We start from the raw sequence: 18,478 nt of genomic DNA, 5'->3' as shown, positions 1-18,478 counted from the left end.
GTCTGATAAGTGATATCAAGCCGCTCTTGTTTCATTTGAAAGTAGACCTCCGGTCTAAATCCTCAAGTGCGGCTGAATATCTTATGCGTTATGTTGCAAGCTCCCCTCAACCATTGTATTATTACCCAATATCCCACCCCAATGAAGCCGAAAACGATCATCGCCAAGACTTATCCAGCCAGATCAAGACAATGGCAAAAATATTCCTCACCTTGGCATGCATCCTCACCTGGATCAGCCACTCCCTCGCAAGCAACTCAATCCCCCAACAACCATACGCCAACACCACCGGCTCCAACGCCCAATTCATCACCTACGACGGCACAATCTCCGCCCGCGTCTGGTATCCCTCACGATGCTGCACCGACAAATACTTTACATTCCAGGCCGACTCCCCAGCGTGCTCAGCAGCCGGCAAGACAAAGGGCCCCTTTAAAAAGACCAAGCTCGTCGTGGGTGTGAATCCCAAATTAGCCAGCGACGACTGGTTCTTTGAGCTCTGGCATTCTGCGTCCGACCTGGACGGCTGCGCCATCGTGTGCTTCACCAACGACACGATTAGAAACTTGGATTTCGCGAGCTCCGTGACGGCGTGCTACAATGGTGGCGAGCCGTGCGGGTCGTTTGCCTTTGGATACTTGACCTTTGTGGCGGAGAGGGTGCTCGACTTGTCGAAGGTGAAGGTGCAGCAGGGGCAGGTTGCTGGCGGTAGTGGGTATACCGTCACAGGCGATTCTACTTCTTTTGTCAAGTCGGGAAATCATTCGTATACTCCTGGTGTGGACGTCGATGAGAGTTGTGAATGGACGGGTCAGGGCGGTGGTTTGGATTCTCAAACCATAGGTTGGGGCGGTTTGACTTGGTAAGTTTGGATCGAGAATTCACATGGATAAGAGCTAATGATTTGATAAAGGGGACCAAATACGAACTTTACGTATAGTCTGAGTTTCTCCAACTCTTCTGCGTCAATGAGCATTATGACCTCTGTCAACGGGAGCAGAATGGAGCTTGAGTTTTCGGGGTCTCGCGCGAATAGGGAGTCGATGGATATCGAGCTGGTTACGTCTAATGCGAAGGGGCCGCAGTTTCGAGGGATTGACGGGAAGGCGCTGAGTTTCTCAAGTACGACATCTTCAGTTTCAACAATGGCTACGACGACATCCGTGGGTGTAGTGCCGGGAGGGACGGTGACAACGGACGGATCTGGCTTTAGCTTCTCGTCGGCGCCGACGTCGACTTCTACGTCGAAAGGTGCGGGCGCTCATGGTTTTGGTTCGAATAATTTGGCGGAGGGTGGATCGTTTGTGTGGAGTGTTTTATCTGTGTTGTTGGCTCTGCTGGGATAGGGTTCATTGATTCATAGGGTGGCATGGAAACCAAGCTGGAGATGTGATTCTGTATAGTCTCAACTGTATCTGTGGTTCCTGGGTAGTGATAGTGCAGAACCATGTCTGCTAGCGCAATTTGTATGGGGATTCATAAGTAAGTTAACAGAGTCCTCACAGAAGATGGCAATTCGACTTTCTTGTCGGCAATAGCTGATCGGAATGGCTTCTTTACATGCATGTATCGTGCGGCCTTCTAAGTTGTAAGAGAGGTTGGGCTCGATTTCTAACAGTGTTGTTGATATCTCCATGTAGCTTAGTTTCGTCTCAGCGACCCATAGGGACAAGGACCAGACTGCACTGGTCAATTCTGTGTCATCTTGATACCAAGTCAAGTGCCAGTTGACTTTATTTAGCGGTTGTGCATCAACAGCCGCAAATCTGCCTAGACTTGGCGCCACTTTTGGCGTTTGGCGGCCCCCAATTTTGCCAGGCGTCAATATAAACTGTCTGGAGTCTCTCATCAAATCCAAAAACCACGGATGACATGCTTTCGAGTGCACTCTATTTTCTCAGTTCATTTGCTATGCTCTGACCGAAACATTAAAACCCTCACCATAGCCGAGTCAAGATGATCCTCGAGCCGGGCACAGGAACGAACTGTAATGAAGCCATCCAAACATATGAAGAGCTTCATCTGAAGGATGCTCTTACCCAAGCGATGCGAGAGCGTCCCTACACAAGCCCACGCATCATCCAGCGACACGTTCTTAAGCCCATCATGGACGCCCGTGATGTTCTTGTCCAGGTCCCCGGTTTCGCAGACCAGATGGACACCATGATAATAGGAACTCTGCAACGAATCGATCCAAGCATCCCTGCGGTACAAGCCCTTTGGCTCACATCAACCCGAGAGGTGGCAGATCGTATCCGACTCTGTGGTAGCCCTCTCTGCGAGTCAATGGGCCTCAAACTTCACGCGTGTATTGCCGCATATGGCTCCCCGCGATTCAAAGAAGAGCTGGAGATGTTACATGATGGCGCGCACATTGTCACCGGGACGCCTGGCCGTGTACACGACCTCATTCGCCGTCGAGCCTTCAAACCTGACAAGATTACAACGGTGGTTCTGCACAGAGCCAACGATATCTTCAGTTACCGGCTTGGCGATCAGTTTTACAGTATGTTGAAAGATTTACCTCCGTCCATACAGCTTGTTGCGCTTTGTGAAGGGGACATGGAAGGGGATGATCTACATGCGCTGTTGGCGAGAATGAGCGAGCCAGTGCGGCTTGTGCTGAATGTGAGGCGAGTACCTAGTGGATCGAAACATTTCTATGTCTGTATCGAGGATCAGGATGATAGGTTTGACATGTTGAAAGCGTTGTTGGAGGAGGTGCCGCCGAACAAGACATCTATTTTCTGTTCCACACGGGAGCAAGTTGATGTTCTTGCTGATAAGATCCGGGGAGCAGACTTCCCCAATGTCTCTATATATAATGATGTAGATCAGCATGTGGTGAATTTTGAGGCAAAGTCATTCAAGCGGGACTCCTCAGTGATGAGACTGGAGGATGGCGATACTGAGGTTGGACTGTCATCCGCGAATATTGGTCATTCAAATCATCTCTCGCTCCTTGTCAACTACATACTGCCAGTGGAGGATATAAATTATGCGACTCGGCTTGAGCGTGAGAAGCGGTTAAGTGAGGGCGGCGTGGTGGTCAATTTTGTTTCGGGGAGCGACTTGGCCTCGATGCGAGCTATCGGTCGCACATTTGGTATCGACGTGGATATACTCCCGGAAGATTTTTCGAGTTTGTTATTTCAGCGCAAAGATGGCGGTTAGTGCTGCGAGTAGTGCTGGCCACGAAAAGTACAGAAGCTTGTGAAAGAGTTGGGTCGAATCGAGTATCGGCAGTTAGTCAAGCAAAATGCGACAGAGACAGGCTCAGTAGCAGTACTTGTTATTAGTACGCTCATCACGAAACAACTCGGGAGTCACGAAAATGCCACTTACAAACTGTCTTATCAATCATGATGAAGGTCTGGTAGCCTTTAAAGGATAGTTTGGTCAACCACTTTCTCGGGCCATCTTATCTTTCAATGCTATCCATAGAATGCCTGGTGTTGTTCATCGGCACCAACCCACGACAAGGATGGTAGAAAAGCCGCCAAACAATTTGGAGAAGAGCAATAGGTAAACTTGAAATTTACTAGTTTGGTCAGCTCGATTGTTGTGTAAGGTGATTTTAACCCTCTTCTGTACTTTGTTGCGGGCACCTACTTGTGCCTAGCGTCATGAGTCATTCGGCACATCATTGGCATCCTGGTGTCACAAGGCATACTCACTGCCATAAGCCACATCCAGCTGCATACCTAGGTAGTTGAGTATCCGGTTTAAATAAGAGGCCAGCATTTGGGGGTACCAACTGCATGGGATTGGGCTTCAAACACAAAGTTCATTTCCATTTCCTGCAACAGCGCGCATGTAGTCTAAACGTCGTCTACGCCCAAATACCCAAGGACAAACCACTTGACCACAACAAACGCGAAGGATTACATAATTTCTGCCCAACTGCCGACAAGAATGGGCATCCCAGCTAAATCCAAGGCAGAACGCCGGCCATCAAAACCTCGACCAAGTGCCCTCTACCTCGACAATCTGCCAGTAGAGATTCAACGTCACATTTACAAATTCGCACTGGTAGAAGCACCCAGATGGGACAAATTACATGACCTCCCGTGCGAATACAAACCATCGACAGTTGGTCCTCTCGAACCTCCGCCCTTCTTACACGTGTACATCAAGGTCTCTGAAGAGGCTGACAAGCCGTGGACGGTCAATTCAACCACGAAATGTGACTGCGCAAAGAGAAAGGGAATTGCACTGCTCCAGACAAACACACGCATCAATAGAATTGCCTCGTCGGTATTCTGGTCCCTGAATACCTTTTGCTTCCTCGATGCTGCGGAGTTCGTCGCCACCGTGGGAACGGCACTCCGACCAGAGTGTCGAGCCATGATCCGTTTCGTTAGCATCATGAGCCCCAGCAGCTACGAACGACCGTCTCAGGTATTCTTCAGACCTTTAAAGTCACACACCGAGCTCGCGCCCCGATTTTGGGACCTTGTAGCAGAGTGCCGGAGCCTGCGGAAACTAGAAGTCCCGGTCGCGTATTTCGAGCACTTCAAGTCCAATCCTGAACAGCTATCCCAACTAAAGGAAAAGTTGCCTGCGCTGCCAGAGATTGGAATGACACGGCTGATGGTGTTCTGTCGAGAGAGATATCCTTATAGCGCCCTCTGGAGAATCTGCTGCTGCGAGTATGAAGACTTTGTCACCTATGCTAGGTGTGCAAGACCGTTTACTCTTAGAGACATGAGCTGGGATACCGAATCCATTACAGAGATGCTGCGCGACACGGAGCTCAATTTCTGTGTGCATGTCGATACCGCAATCAAGGTTCAATTCCTGGGAGCTGACATTGATGATCTTGCCTCGTGGCTGGACACCCTGTGCCTTGCGCCGGGGATTCGAGAGGGAAGCAGGCGGCGACGTATCAAACTACCCAGTGGTAAGGTAACGACAGTTACATTCTACAGCTTGCCGATGAGTGAGAAGAGTAGGATTAAGAAAACTCGGTTCATAATGGAACGAGATCGCCGACAGAAGAGCCTAAATGGGTTGACGCATGCCCAGAACGAGGCGCAGGAGGACTTCCGCAACAATCGACGGTGGGCGAATGAGATGGAAAACGAGAGAGAGGCAGAGCGACAGAAGGAGGTTGAGTTGCAGAAGATTGCGCAGAGAGAGGAGCGTCGGCTTGAGATACGGACTATGGAGGAGGAGGCGGAGAGGGAAGCTGTGCGGTTGAGTAAGGCTTTGGGACAGAAGGAGATGCGGCAGATACGGAGGGACCGAAAGAGAGGGAGGAAGAAGGGTTAGATGGAGGTGTATAGCTGAAGCTTCGACTGAAGCCTTGAATTGAGCTTTACGGGCTCTGTTTTGGGCGTGACGTTTATTCGGGGTCCATACTCGGCGTTGAGGATGACGATAACTCTATTTCTATGGAGAGGTTAGCCGCTTATGAGGAGGAGATGACTTTGTTGTGACTGGTTTATGCTAAGTGATCTTACTACACAGCCTGCAGTGTTGTTGTTATCCGCATTCCATTGATGTTGGAGGCATTGAAAGGCAAGTCTTGGCCAGTACGTATGAGATTCTTCGGCCCCATGTCTAAATCTTCATATGTTCGCGCCTTTGACATCAATTTGTGTTGAAGCTCAGGTCCGAGACTGAGGGAACCGAGAGAGCGTCACAGTGGGTTCGTCGAGTGTTATGAGACCATGTATTGACTTGTTGGCCAGTATTGTAGTAATGAAATTGCACTTGGAGGGGATGATAGCCTGTGCAGAGCAAGCAATGTATCTTAATCCTCATACTCAGATATGGGTATCTTAGATGGAAGATTCACGGGCCGGTTACATTGACAATTTATATTAGGTATTAACTACTCCTTCAGGTCCGCAACATCACAAAAGACAGGAAATCCATGCGACTACCTGTCAGCTCCAAATACGAAATCGAGAACTGCCAACGGTGCACCAGGCGTTATATACACCCCATCCAGGTTCAACCGCACATCTGCACGCTTAAACACCGCAACCCAGTCTTCGACTTTACGCTCTCTCGAGTTGAATGCCACAAACATCTGCATATCAACAAGTCCAAGGAACCGCCGGATCGACAACGGAACCGTAGGTTTGCCGTTTTCATCATAATCAGGTGGAACAACCAGATCAAATACGAGGACATGACTACCGGGTTTCAAAACAGGAGTAATATTTTGCAAAATTTGCACGACATATTTGTCAGGCCAGTCGTGGAAAACAGATTTGATCAAGTATGCATCTGCAGATTCAGTCTGCGGTTTGAAGAAGTCGTGTGCGCGGAAGGAAATGCGTGAGGCCAAGTTGGTCTTGCTGATGAGCTCGTTGAAAGACTTTTCCGCGTTAGGAAGATCCTGGACGATGAATTTGAGCTTGGGGTGAGTTTTCGCAAGTATGACGCTGACATGGCCACTAGAGCCACCGACCTGGAGACAAGATGTTAATACGACATAATTGTGAAGAGATTGTCGTTTGACACGTACATCAACGACCGTGGATTCTCCCAACTTGTCCCAATCAAAGGCATTTACCGCCACCTCGGTACCAACTGACGAAGACTTGGCTATAGCCTGCATTGCTTCAGCAAACCTGGTTGCACGATATCCCTTCGGCCTGCCTGGAGGTTCATCCTGTGAAAGTAGATCCCAAACCGATCTCCCTGGATACGCAATCTCAAACGGTGAATGCGACAGCTCCTCACTGGCCTCGGAAGAGCCGACGAAGAACTTCTCCAAGGCTTGCACGCCTTTCACTGAAACAGGGCGTGTGTCCTCCATGCAATGAGCTATGAATGACTGCATAACTGGCTCACGAACAGGGTATGCAGACGCGGCAGTGTGCACAATCCGGTCTGATCCTGGTTCCTCTTCGCGAAACAGATGCATTCTCATGGCCACGCTTAGAAACCTACGGATGAGGGACTCGGGTATCTTGGTTGCATTTGCTATTTCGGCATAGCTTGCAGAGCCGTCTAGTGGGACTTTACTCCAGATGTCGAAATGGTTGAGCATGTCCAATACCATTGCTTCATTAGGGAGCTACAAATAGTTAGATACCTGAACACGGCTTGAGCAGACAACAAGTTACATGTTGTCATCGCTACGGTAAATGCACTTACACCGAGCCCAAGCTGCAGGAAGTATTCACTAGGACCCATCGCGAGATGCAGCATGTTCATCAGTGCTTCCACGAGCTGCAGCCGAGGACCCTGAATTGCCGGATTGGGTGGAAGCTGTGCCGGCGCATCCGCGGCGAATGATGGTTGAGGAAAGTTGGCATCTTTAAGTCCCTGGGTTACAGTGTTGGTGAGCTTTGTGATGGAAGTTGCGAGACTTTCCAAAGTCAGCTCTTCTTGGCTCATATTGACAAAAGAATCGACCACGAGATATACGGAGAAGTGAAATCGAGAAGTTTACGGGATTTCGCAATCGAGCCACTGTTTTTTCTGTCCGAGGCAGTCTATTTATGTTCAATTCCAACAGTAAGCCATTTATTTGCGCTCGTGGTGAGATGCCCCAATTGGGATTTCTCTCTCGCGCCATGTAAGCCTCATGGGAGAGGGGTAGGTAGATTCGGATAGCAATATGCGAGTTGAAGGAAGTAGGCTCAATAGAGTACAGCCATTGACATACTACTAGCTGCTTGTGCATTTATTCGTCAGCCCCCGTCTAATGTCTCATGGATGTGACTTTATGGGAGGTAGCGGGCGTAGGCTGGCTGGCATCCCGGCTTGTGCCACCACCCATCGTGGCTTGCTGATGGCCCAAATGACGTGCGGAATTGGCAGACTACTGACGAGCCTAGAGCAGGCTGAGCTCTCTTTGTCTGGTTTCGACAACTTTAGGTGCTGTATTTGGCGACGTGGCTGGCCGAAGCGGTGCGATCTACGTGGTGTGTAGAACTTCTTTGAGCGACTGGTGGGTTGGAGAGGCAGACCAAATCAGACAAACATCGATTGAAATGGCACTCGTGTTGGTTCGGAGCGCCCTAGAGTATGAGATTCTGTCAAGGAAGCTGTAACGGATTGAGGAATGTTGACTTTATTAGTTGAATCAATCAGAAGCGTTTTATCGCAAAAATGAACGCACTCAACATGGTGAACAATATGGTTACTTAGCTCCGTGAAAAGAATGATCGGAAAAACACCAGGTCTTAGAATCTTATGTCAGTAAGTTAGTTGCCAAATTTCCCTATAGTATGGCTGTTCAAATGAATTAAGTTCATTGTGAATCATGCGCAATGAGATGGTCAAATGTCAATTGTGAACCCTGTAACCAGAAACTAATTAGACTCTGCGTTAAGAACATGCGTGGCGTGGCAAACCCTTGTGGAAGATCATGTTACCCTGATCATCCACAAACTCATGTTTTGACTGTAAAAGAAGATGAATAATGAGGACCTAGCTATAACAGCAACATCTAGCTTACTCTTCAAACTGCCGGAGATAATACAACTTCCGATACCGCCCAGCACCCACAAATGTACATGAGTCAATACACCAACCGACACTACCCGATTGAGGCTAAATCCTAACTCCAGACGAAAACCGCATACAAAAAGTCTTGTCTCTTACTATACATTGGCTCAGGGAAGATGTTTGCAACAAAAAGAATATTGAGCACCACCAACTCACAACCAGCTCATACCTAGACTCCTCGACAAAATGGCGGAAGAACAACTCAGCCAATTGGCCCACAAGGTGTTGAATCAGTGCATACAGGAAAGACAGACCATACATTCACAGTCGATCGTGAATGTCGTTCCTCCAGAAAATGAGAAGGAAATAGGCGCCTTCGTTAAACCATCTCAACTTCCTGCCTCCGTGGACACTACGCTATCCCGTGCCGAGAAAATCTTCAACTACCGGGTTCGCATGGACCATCCTCGATTCTTTGGCTTTATCCCATCTCCAGCATCCGACTTATCCTGGCTGGGGGAGGTGCTCAATTCTGCATATAATACACATGCTGGTAGCTGGTTCCAAAGCTCTGGACCTAGCGCAGTAGAAAAGCATCTACTGTCTTGGCTATCAAGGGATATTATTGGATTTCCCGAGACGGCAGGGGGATGCTTTGTTTCCGGAGGATCTATGGCTAACCTGTCGGCTCTCATGGTGGCGCGAGATCAGAAGCTTACTTTCGAAGAAAGAAGTAGAGCTGTGGCATACACTTCCGACCAAACACACTCATCCTTGGCCAAGGGCCTGAGTATCCTAGGCTTTCATCCTAGCCAAGTGCAGAAGATAGTCTGTGATGATGGCACGATGAGAATAAGTACTTCTGCACTTAGATCGGCAATAGAACACGATAAGTCAATTGGCAAGATCCCCTTTCTTATTGTTGGCAATGCGGGAACCACAAACACGGGAAGTGTTGATCCATTCATCGAGCTTGCGGCTATAGCAAAGGAACAAAATTTATGGCTGCACGCTGATGGCGCATACGGGTCATCTGTTCTGCTATGTCCATCACGTCGACACATTCTGAGTGGACTTGATCGTTGCGATAGTCTTTCCTGGGATGCGCACAAGTGGCTCTTTCAAACGTACGGTTGCGGCATGGTCTTTGTACGGCATCGGAAAATGCTTACAGACAGCTTTGGAACCACAGCGGAATATACCCAAGACGCTGCTGAGACAGCCGAGTCCTTGCCCAATTTCTGGAATTATGGACCAGAGCTCACTAGACCTGCAAGAGCAATGAAGCTTTGGTTTTCGTTCCAGCTTCTCGGGTTAGATGCTATTAGCAAAGCTATTGAGCATGGCTTTGTATTGGCGGAGACGGCTCAATCATCGTTAGAGGATCTGTCCGACTGGGAGATTCTATCGCCGGCACAGATGGGTATTATATGCTTCCGATTTAACCCGTCAGGGCTAACTGTCCCAAATCTGGATGACTTGAATTTGAGAATTTCACAAGTTGCGACTGAGAGGAAGCTTGCAGCGCCGTTGACGACAAGAATACGTGGGGTTTTGGTTCTGAGAATGTGCTCTATACATCCTGATTTAAGTTGTGATGAAATGGTATCAATTATAGAGGGACTGGATGCTATCGCGCGCTCACTTGTGGCGGACTCGAACAGCAAGCCGGATGGGATGTAAATGACGTATCAAGAGGCACTCACATAACAATAGCAATGTATACTTTAAACAAACAGCCTGCGATGTCATCCCAACTTTTCACTTCTTGGTACGGTGTATCACGTATCTTGGATTGGTGACCTAGCACCAAGACATTTATTCCGGAGATGGAACGACATCTTCCAATGAGTTTTGCACAATGGAGCTGCGCATGAGAGGTTGTCAGCACTGGAGTATGGAGATACAAAACCAATCACCAGCTATCATGCGAATTTCGGCGTCCAAAATAGGCAATTACGAGTGGCACCAAACAGATTGCTGTCGAGAAGTCATCAAAGTTACAGCCCATACCTCCATGGAGCAAGGACTGACAAACTTCTTATGTGCTATTCAATGGTGATTAAGTCTCACATCGTAGCCCAGACTGTCGTACACGTCAAGTGTGAACTAATCGTTGGGCCGCTACGGCACTTCCGTTGGAAGCACTGGAACGGAGCGACTGTAAAACCTGGTGGCAACCTCTGCAACAGTGCAACAATTCTTGTGTACGAGCTTAGATACAATAACATACTTATTTAGAACACAGCTGCCCGGTCTGCAGTGAAGAAATCCGATGGATTGACATGAACCTGCAACAATTTCACTAGACTGATGAAGCTCGACAGATTAGCCGTTCTCTTTCCTCCAATGTCTATGCATTCACGGTTCTGAAATGGCTGGCCAATCTTCGACTCAAACTTTTCTCGTATCCGTAAAGATTGTAGTTGCTACGCCTACCCATCTGTCACAGAAATTTAGTTTCGACACTCATTTGCATCCCTTAAAATAGACATATTCCCCCGCATCGCCATCCCTGACCAGCTTGGCATCTCCGGCCCTGATTGCTGGCCAAATTGCGCTGGCCTTTGTGATATACAACTCGGAATGCCCTTCAATCTGGACGATACAGTTGTGCCAAGGCGTGGGTACGTGCAGTTGATCACAGAAATCAACAGTCGTGGCATTAGGGGGAAAGACATCTGTCGGCACAACGCCCTTCCCCAACATCTGAATGCCAAATTTTGGCCCAGAATTGTCATGACTGCCGACGTTTAGTATCATGCTGCATGGGCAGATCTGTAAGGTTGGACTCACGCGTGTATAGATAATCGCACATGGTGTGGAAAAAGCATCTGCACCAAGTTGGAATAGCATTGATTCCGCTGTCAAATAATCAGCATGTAACATCCATGGCGAATTACAATACGCCTTACCTGAATCATTTCCTTGGCTACCTTTGCTGATCTCTTTTTCAGCTGGGCCCGGCTGAGATGGCTTGTATACCGATTCGTGGCGAGATCTTCAAGCATGAATCTTGAGAACCCACGATACAAGGCGAGTAATGCTGCATCTTTTACACTGATAAGCTCCTGCAACTCATCATTGCCTGGTCGAAATCCCATTGTCAAGACTTTGCGACACAAATCGGCTTCCTCTGTTGTTTTGGTACTGATATACCGCGTTGTTTCCGGGAGATGCTCTTTGATGCGGCGTAAGTGTCCAAAACTGCCTTGGCTCTCGATGCCAAACAAATCAGGTAAGCTCTTGAATCCAATTCGATCCTTGCCACCGCGGCTATCGGCAATCGATTTATTCATGGCTTTTAGTTGTGCCCCATACTTGTCCACAGTCATATCATCAACGCCAACTGTAGAATGTTATTTCGAGACATTTGCCTCATTGGGGGCGTACTTACTGCAATCGCTAAAAACGTGGCCATCGCTGATGATCCAAAGTTTGCCGCCGGGTGGATAGACCGCTTCTATCTTTTGTATGAATGTGTGCAGGTTGGATAACGCAATGTGTTCTCCTCGATCTGGTGAGTCGGAGAGAACTTTGTTCTTGCTGGATGACTTGCAAGGAAATGCAGGGAGGCAAAACTCGACCTTTGCTCCCCTTGATACAAATGAGCCGACTTGCTGTCGGAATACTTCCCGGCCCAGGGGAGACCACTTGTCATTCTTGGCGACGTATCGCAGACTGCTGTCGAAAAGGTCGACTATGGAGTCGACGACTGAGTTGAAATTGACCTCCCCCAGAGCCGTGGTATAAGCCTTTGTGTCTAAGGCCAGGCGAGAGAGGATCAACTCGGCAAAGAAAGAATCCAGATGGGCAGAGAGCGTTGCTGGCACGAATGCCTCACGATTCAGCACCAATCCGAAAACTTGCTGGTCCAATGGAGTGATACTTTCAAAAACAACGTAAGAATCTGAGGAGAGTTGCATTTTAAACGTGTGAATGCTCTCCACTCCATCTTGGGGTTGTGTGGCACTCAAGGGGCTGCTGTGCCGCGTGTTGAGGTTACCGTTGCGCAAGACATGCTCCTGAAACTGAGACCACACTGATGTGATTCGTCTTGAACATGGACCGAAACAGTGGATGAGTTCTCCGGATGGCTGACGCACAAACCCGGCCATGAACCTGCTGTGTATCGACGATGTGGATGAGGAAGCCATTGCATCAGTGGATCGAAGGCTTCCGCATGTCAAGGGGTGAAGGAAGGAATAAGAATGAGAATGAAGTACTCGATGTCGTACCAAAGTGGTAGAACTGTGGATGCAGACACGAGTTCTATCTCTGAATCATGAAATTTTGCCGTGCCTGTTGCCCCATTTTAAGCATCAGACGAAGGTCGCGAGGATGATTGTGACTGTACTTCGTGATGCATCAGCCTCAACATATATATGGCTTAGTGATGAAGGATTGAATCCCCAGTCATCATCGATGCATATAGCGAAACTAGATCACGAGGCGTGCGGCGTGTTGTAACTCAAACAATTTCGGAGCTAGCAAGACGTCGTCACGTTGGAGCGCGACATTCTAGAGCCTAACCTCGCGTCGGAAGACTAAACGATCGGGGAGTATTTATTCGTGGAAATTTACCACAAGCAGTCTTTTATTGGAAGCAGAGCCTGACTGCATCATGCTGTCAAGGACACCCATTTTGTTTTTATGTCTCACACTTGCTTATTCCTGTGGGTAGCACAAGGTGAGCTGTCGTCTGTGTTGATTCACTCGTGCAGATGGCATAAACACAATGTGCGAGTGTTGGCACTACAAACTCTTATCGACTACTGTGATTAGTCATGAAACAAAGCAAAGTCTATTTTGAGTTGAAGAGACGGTTAGGGTTTGGTGAAGCTTCTCATTTCGTAGCGTGGTCTCTCCGCACACGCGACACCAGACGTTATGGCAGCCACGGTCCTAGCAGCTGTTTTTATTGCTATTGTTTTAGTCCTCGGACTAAATTATTTTCTATGGCCGTTGAAGCAAGTTCGCGGAATACCAACGATATCGTTCTGGGTGGCATTGCTGCCACTTTTCAAGGACGTTGACCAGCAAGAGATATTTAAGAAGTATATTGATGAACCGCTAAGGAAGCATGGCGCTGTAAAGATCTTCTTCGCGGCACAGTGGAACTTGTTGGTTCACAAGCCGGAATATTTGGCCGAGATTTTCAAGCGCGAGGATATATATAAAAAAAGCGGCAACTTTAAGAAAATCCCCAACAGTGTCTTGGCTACGCTTCTGGGAGATAACGTTATATCTAGCCATGGAGAGACGTGGAAGCTGTACACGCAACTTATTAAGCCTGGACTCCAAATGGCTCCTGATTTTGGTATTTTAATTGGGAATGCCAGAAGGCTATGCAGCATCTTTGTCGATTTACAAGCCCGAGCGACAGCAGGTGGTGTCGGCGTCCAGGAGAGCGTGCAGCGGTACACGATCGCAAACTTTGGCCAACTGCAATACAATGTCGATTTTGGTGTAAGTGTAGTTCCTGTAACCAACTAAAATGAGTGATATTTGATGGGAGAATGTCATATTAGCTGACATTTGTGTTTGCCGTGCAGACTTTACATTCAGAGGACGCCTACCTGCATCGGATACAGTACCAGATGAAGAGGGAAATCTTCAAACCCATCTTTATGAATTTCCCATTTCTGGATAATCTACCGTTTCCTAGCAGACAACGGGCTAGGCAACTCGCATCGCACTTTACAGACCATTTGGTACTGGCATTGGAAAATGGACACAACTCTAACAAATCTGACAAATCTGAGAAGGATCAACAAAGCCAGCTACCAAGGACTCTTCTAGAGGCTAGAAATGCTGGGATATTAACAGAAAAGCAATTCCGGGATAATGTCACCATACTATTCGTGGCTGGTCAAGAGAATCCCCAGTTGGCAATTATATCCATCCTGTATTTACTTGCCAAGCATCCTGTAAGTGAGGAGCTTTTGTATCTAGAATTAGGCTAACGTCTACGCAGGACCTACAAGAACAGCTGTTCAATGAGCTGACACACGCTCCTAACGAAGAGATCAGCCAGGAACACCTGCAAGGTCTGCCATTACTAGCCTCAACTATATACGAATGTCTGAGACTGTTCCCGCCTATAGGACAGCTCATTAACCGACGTGTTTCCACCGCAATTAACCTAGGAGGCGAGATTCTCATCCCGGCAGGCACATACGTTGGTTATAACTGCTATTCCACGAACCGTGACCCCATGGCCTGGGGAGAAGATGCAGAGAAGTTCCGGCCACGTCGTTGGGGCCAGTCATGCGTGGACATCCAGAAGGAGTACAGACGACGAAGAGCCCGTGCGGAGTTCATCTCTTTCCACGGTGGGCAGCGGGCTTGTCTGGGAGAGCGGTTTGCAGTCTTGCAGTTAAAGGCGACTTTGTATGTTCTTGTGACGAGTCTTCGCTGGCGCCTTGATCCAACGTGGCGGGATAGAATGACTCCGGTATGTTGATCCTTCGGTGGATTGAAAACATTGCCAAAGGAGCTTTTCAATGCTAATCTACCATTCTCACAGGCTGGTCCACTATATCCCAGAAATCTGCGCTTGATATTCGAAGAGAGGGAGACGGGAAGCCCATTGCCCGCGCAGAACACACCCCAGTCTGCCTGAGATAGTTCGGGAAGCCCACTAGCGACACAGTCCGTTCTGGAATTAAAGACTCCATAGAATGCCGTAGATAGCTTGATGTCGGACGGTTGGTCCGGGTTATTGATTATTACTTAGAACCAATGGCTTCCAGGGCAGCGCCGTACGCCAACGTGCATTGTCAGCAACCCAATCGCAAACCACCTGCATGACCCGTTCGAAGCCGTGGTCGAGAATGCTATCCCAGTCCGAGTCCCTCAGGACAGTTGCTTCAAAGTGCGCGTCCGGCCTGCCATCACGGTATTCAACCTGATAGCTCCCGTAGTTTGGTTCCTCGCTCAAAGCTACTTGGATGTAGTGCTCACCACCACGGTCAAGCCGCTCCACGATGACAAAGTTACACGACAAGTTCATGTCTGCAAGCAGGTCGTGCAGCTGTTCGTCAGATGGGTCGTCTAGAACGCGGTCGCCGTCGGTTGCTTTGATTAGTGCCATGGTCGTACTACCCATGAATGAACAGTTGATGGAAACGGAGGAATCTTCTGTGAGGCGTTACACCGGAAACAAAATTTGTCTGATTGGCTCATGTCATATTATTGCTTTGAATCTCCACCTTGCTGACCACCTTGTTAGAGTAGAGATGGAAATAGCGGTTCCAATGTTACATTGGACGTCAAAATGAGTTTATGCGGCAGTCTCATGCAGTAACCTCCAAATAATACCACCGTCAGCTATGTCGATTTATTGTACGGTATTCTGTATAAATAAACATGCCAAGTCGCCCCCACCTTCTCATTCTTCCAAAAGCTGCCTCACTCGCATGCGGCCAAGAGAACGGCTGGTATCAGCGCGCAGATTCGAAAAGAATCGATGGCATGCTTCATTCGTTATATTGGAAGCGGCGGAGAATTCTGCGAAATTTTCACCAAAGCCCACATCATCGTCTCAAGATTCCGGTGCCCGCTCAGCAGCGATAGGTGTCTCGGCGTCCAGCATGCCCTGGTCGATATCCGTCCAAATATACAGGCCGAGGGAGATCAGCATAAGCAACAGATTCGGTATCATGGGAAATCTCAAATTATGTGTGTTGTTTTGAATAATCCCCTGTACCAATGGGTTGATCCAACCCGTTGCCAAGTCCAGCGTGATTTCCAAACCGAAGAAAGCTGCCACTGACCCCTTGGGAATGAGAGACGCGTAGAGCACTCGATTAAGAGAGCGTAGGGCACTGCTTGTGCTCATAAACAGGAAGTCGGCGACCCAAAACTCGGCCTGTCGTTTGTATCCAATGGGAACATTGGCGCCAATGCCCAAGCAACCCCAAAACACGCAAAGGATGTTGACCCCCGGGAAGATGTAAGCCCAGCTTTTGATGTGTAGTTTCGCGTGGCGGAACCCAAACATCCAGCTGAGGGATCCCATGCATGCAAAAATAACCATCAAGAAGCTGTAGACGGTGTATATGTTACTGCCTCTTTGGATACCCGCAATTTCGAGGAACAAGGCGCTAAGGAGACAGTGAAAGTTGCTGTATCCAGTGTTCCATAGTACCCAGCCGATGCAGAGCTTGAAGGCATTTGGGTATTGACGGATGGAACCCAGTAATCGGAGCCCTGAGGCGGTATTAGAGGCGGTATTTGCAACGTCGGCATGGACTTACATGTGCGTAATGGAAGCAAGAATATTGCCTTTCCCTTGGGACGAGCTGCTCCGGGAACATTTGGTAGTAGAATATGACCGACAATGGCGCAAATTACTAGACGTAGTTAGAATTAACCTCAATTTCCTGAAGATTGGTTCAAGTGTCGTACTTGTGAGGCAGCCGCCTATTGTAATGGCAAGGAGAAAGCTAGACGGCATTGATCAGCATTCGTATGTCGGCCCCAACTTCACTTCAATGAAACGTACTTAAAGTAGCCTTCTTGGACGTAGCTTCCCCTCGTGTACGTAATTATCACACCTATAAGCAGAGCAACGATAGCTCCCAGGTTACTAGACACGAGGCCGAGAACGCTAACAACACTTCCCTTTATCCAAATTCGGTTGTTTGATTCCGCCGGTTGAGTCTCCGGTTGAGTCTCCGGTACGTCTTGGAGCCTGGCTCTCGGCCGAAACAAACCAACGGATCGCATAAAAATGGGAATGTACGATGCTTCAATAACCAGATACACGCCGGCAACGGTCGTAATGATCACATATAAAGTGGACAGCGCATTCAGATGAGCATAAGAGTTGCCAGTCAACCCGGCGAAAGGTAATGCGAGCGCCCCAAAAATGTAAATGGAGCACATGAGCATTGTTTTACGGTAGTCGGAAAAGTCAGCAGCGCCGGCGGCCAATATTGACACAACGCCTTCACATGCCCTGCTGATGGAGCGCAAATAGAGTCTGCATAGAGTTAATAACACGGCCACTGTTCAGAATTCATGATTGTTTTACTATAGGAACACTTGTGCAAAGTACTCACAGATAACTGAGGTAGTCAACATCTCTGCCTCCCAGCTTCACAACACACTTGATCTCTCCTCGTCGAGCACATGGTTTGGTTGTGCCGGGAATGCGTCCCACGGCATTAGCAGCGGATTGAATGCTCGCTGTCACATAGTTGTTAACCATGCCGCTCGTAGGCCCCGTCTATTTGGAATGGAATTAGTGACTTGTCGCAAGTATCATGAAGCGATGAGACTGGCGAACCGAAAAACATAGAATTAGCCACGCCTATAATGCCTTCTTCGAGCCCAACGGAGCCGCAGCGTCATCACCATCCACCAATGATGTCTCGCCATCATTGCGTTCACCATCTGTATCGAGATACACCCTTCTGTCGGTATCCGAGCTTTTCCGGGATAGTTTTGCTTGGCTGTTGTCGCTCATCGTGTCCGATGGATGGCTCCCGCCGTGATTCTAGAATGTCGTATCCTTTTCCGCCGATGGAGAAGGCGCATAGGGCCAGGAGATCCGACAGAACATGTCAATAAAAATAAAATACGACATACACATATTAATACATGCGAGCTGACCATGCCTGGCCATGATGAGCAAGGGCCACTGAGCAAGTTTCACAGCTCATGGCATCTGGTTGCTGAGCACCCAACTCAGCGTCACGCCAAGAGTAAATAGCGCCTAAAAACATCCCATGTTTCTTTCTAGTTGGGGAGTACAACATATAGGAATGCATTGTGCGATTCTGACTTGTTACACAAGCAGTCGTCGTGGGTGCAAATCCCACCAAACAATACAAAGTTCTTGACCACGCGCCAATCCCAGCGTACGTCTGTGAGACGACAAACTTGCTCATTCTCGCGCAGACAGACATAACAGCAATTGCTTACCAATTGCAGATTAGGTGGTGTGGAAAGTGCCCGAGCTTCTTAAAGCAGTGTAACCAACAGGTGAAGCAGGTTCTGCTTGGGAAGGATCGGTTAACTAGGTGCATACAATCAGCTTCAATGTTGTGGCCAG

The 18,478-nt window shown here is 48.5% G+C and overlaps 9 protein-coding genes across 9 annotated transcripts; 5 read left to right on the top strand and 4 right to left on the bottom strand.

Moving 5' to 3' along the window:
* Positions 1–191: 191 nt before the first annotated feature.
* On the top strand, positions 192–1,346 carry VFPPC_13880 (hypothetical protein; the record flags this gene model as incomplete). Its single annotated transcript, XM_018291652.1, has 2 exons — positions 192–862; positions 914–1,346. 2 exons carry the CDS (start codon positions 192–194, stop codon positions 1,344–1,346), a joined length of 1,104 nt encoding a protein of 367 aa, XP_018141666.1.
* Positions 1,347–1,956: 610 nt separating this feature from the next.
* On the top strand, positions 1,957–3,174 carry VFPPC_05633 (hypothetical protein; the record flags this gene model as incomplete). Its single annotated transcript, XM_018284795.1, has 1 exon — positions 1,957–3,174. The coding sequence occupies one exon, from the start codon at positions 1,957–1,959 to the stop codon at positions 3,172–3,174; it is 1,218 nt and encodes a 405-aa protein (XP_018141665.1).
* Positions 3,175–3,915: 741 nt separating this feature from the next.
* Positions 3,916–5,274, top strand: VFPPC_05632 (hypothetical protein; the record flags this gene model as incomplete). The annotated part of the gene is made up of 1 exon (XM_018284794.1): positions 3,916–5,274. One exon carries the CDS (start codon positions 3,916–3,918, stop codon positions 5,272–5,274), a length of 1,359 nt encoding a protein of 452 aa, XP_018141664.1.
* A 613-nt stretch (positions 5,275–5,887) lies between these two features.
* Positions 5,888–7,359, bottom strand: VFPPC_05631 (O-methyltransferase; the record flags this gene model as incomplete). The annotated part of the gene is made up of 3 exons (XM_018284793.1): positions 5,888–6,424; positions 6,482–7,036; positions 7,117–7,359. The coding sequence occupies 3 exons, from the start codon at positions 7,357–7,359 to the stop codon at positions 5,888–5,890; spliced, it is 1,335 nt and encodes a 444-aa protein (XP_018141663.1).
* A 1,302-nt stretch (positions 7,360–8,661) lies between these two features.
* VFPPC_05630 (pyridoxal-dependent decarboxylase) lies at positions 8,662–10,098 on the top strand (the record flags this gene model as incomplete). The annotated part of the gene is made up of 1 exon (XM_018284792.1): positions 8,662–10,098. The coding sequence occupies one exon, from the start codon at positions 8,662–8,664 to the stop codon at positions 10,096–10,098; it is 1,437 nt and encodes a 478-aa protein (XP_018141662.1).
* Positions 10,099–10,884: 786 nt separating this feature from the next.
* Positions 10,885–12,341, bottom strand: VFPPC_05629 (pyoverdine/dityrosine biosynthesis protein; the record flags this gene model as incomplete). The annotated part of the gene is made up of 4 exons (XM_018284791.1): positions 10,885–11,158; positions 11,212–11,279; positions 11,331–11,764; positions 11,813–12,341. The coding sequence occupies 4 exons, from the start codon at positions 12,339–12,341 to the stop codon at positions 10,885–10,887; spliced, it is 1,305 nt and encodes a 434-aa protein (XP_018141661.1).
* A 964-nt stretch (positions 12,342–13,305) lies between these two features.
* On the top strand, positions 13,306–15,040 carry VFPPC_16203 (cytochrome p450; the record flags this gene model as incomplete). The annotated part of the gene is made up of 4 exons (XM_018293956.1): positions 13,306–13,884; positions 13,971–14,345; positions 14,393–14,872; positions 14,945–15,040. The coding sequence occupies 4 exons, from the start codon at positions 13,306–13,308 to the stop codon at positions 15,038–15,040; spliced, it is 1,530 nt and encodes a 509-aa protein (XP_018141660.1).
* A 96-nt stretch (positions 15,041–15,136) lies between these two features.
* On the bottom strand, positions 15,137–15,511 carry VFPPC_05627 (hypothetical protein; the record flags this gene model as incomplete). Its single annotated transcript, XM_018284790.1, has 1 exon — positions 15,137–15,511. One exon carries the CDS (start codon positions 15,509–15,511, stop codon positions 15,137–15,139), a length of 375 nt encoding a protein of 124 aa, XP_018141659.1.
* A 450-nt stretch (positions 15,512–15,961) lies between these two features.
* VFPPC_05626 (autophagy-related protein 22) lies at positions 15,962–17,890 on the bottom strand (the record flags this gene model as incomplete). Its single annotated transcript, XM_018284789.1, has 6 exons — positions 15,962–16,629; positions 16,677–16,772; positions 16,828–16,865; positions 16,925–17,404; positions 17,484–17,650; positions 17,786–17,890. 6 exons carry the CDS (start codon positions 17,888–17,890, stop codon positions 15,962–15,964), a joined length of 1,554 nt encoding a protein of 517 aa, XP_018141658.1.
* Between the last annotated feature and the right edge of the window lie 588 nt (positions 17,891–18,478).

The sequence above is a fragment of the Pochonia chlamydosporia genome, chromosome 5, assembly GCF_001653235.2.
Source record: "Pochonia chlamydosporia 170 chromosome 5, whole genome shotgun sequence".
Taxonomy (NCBI): Eukaryota; Fungi; Ascomycota; class Sordariomycetes; order Hypocreales; family Clavicipitaceae; genus Pochonia; species Pochonia chlamydosporia.
The sequence above is the reverse complement of the archived record's forward strand: the minus strand, read 5'-3'. Positions and strand labels throughout refer to the sequence as shown.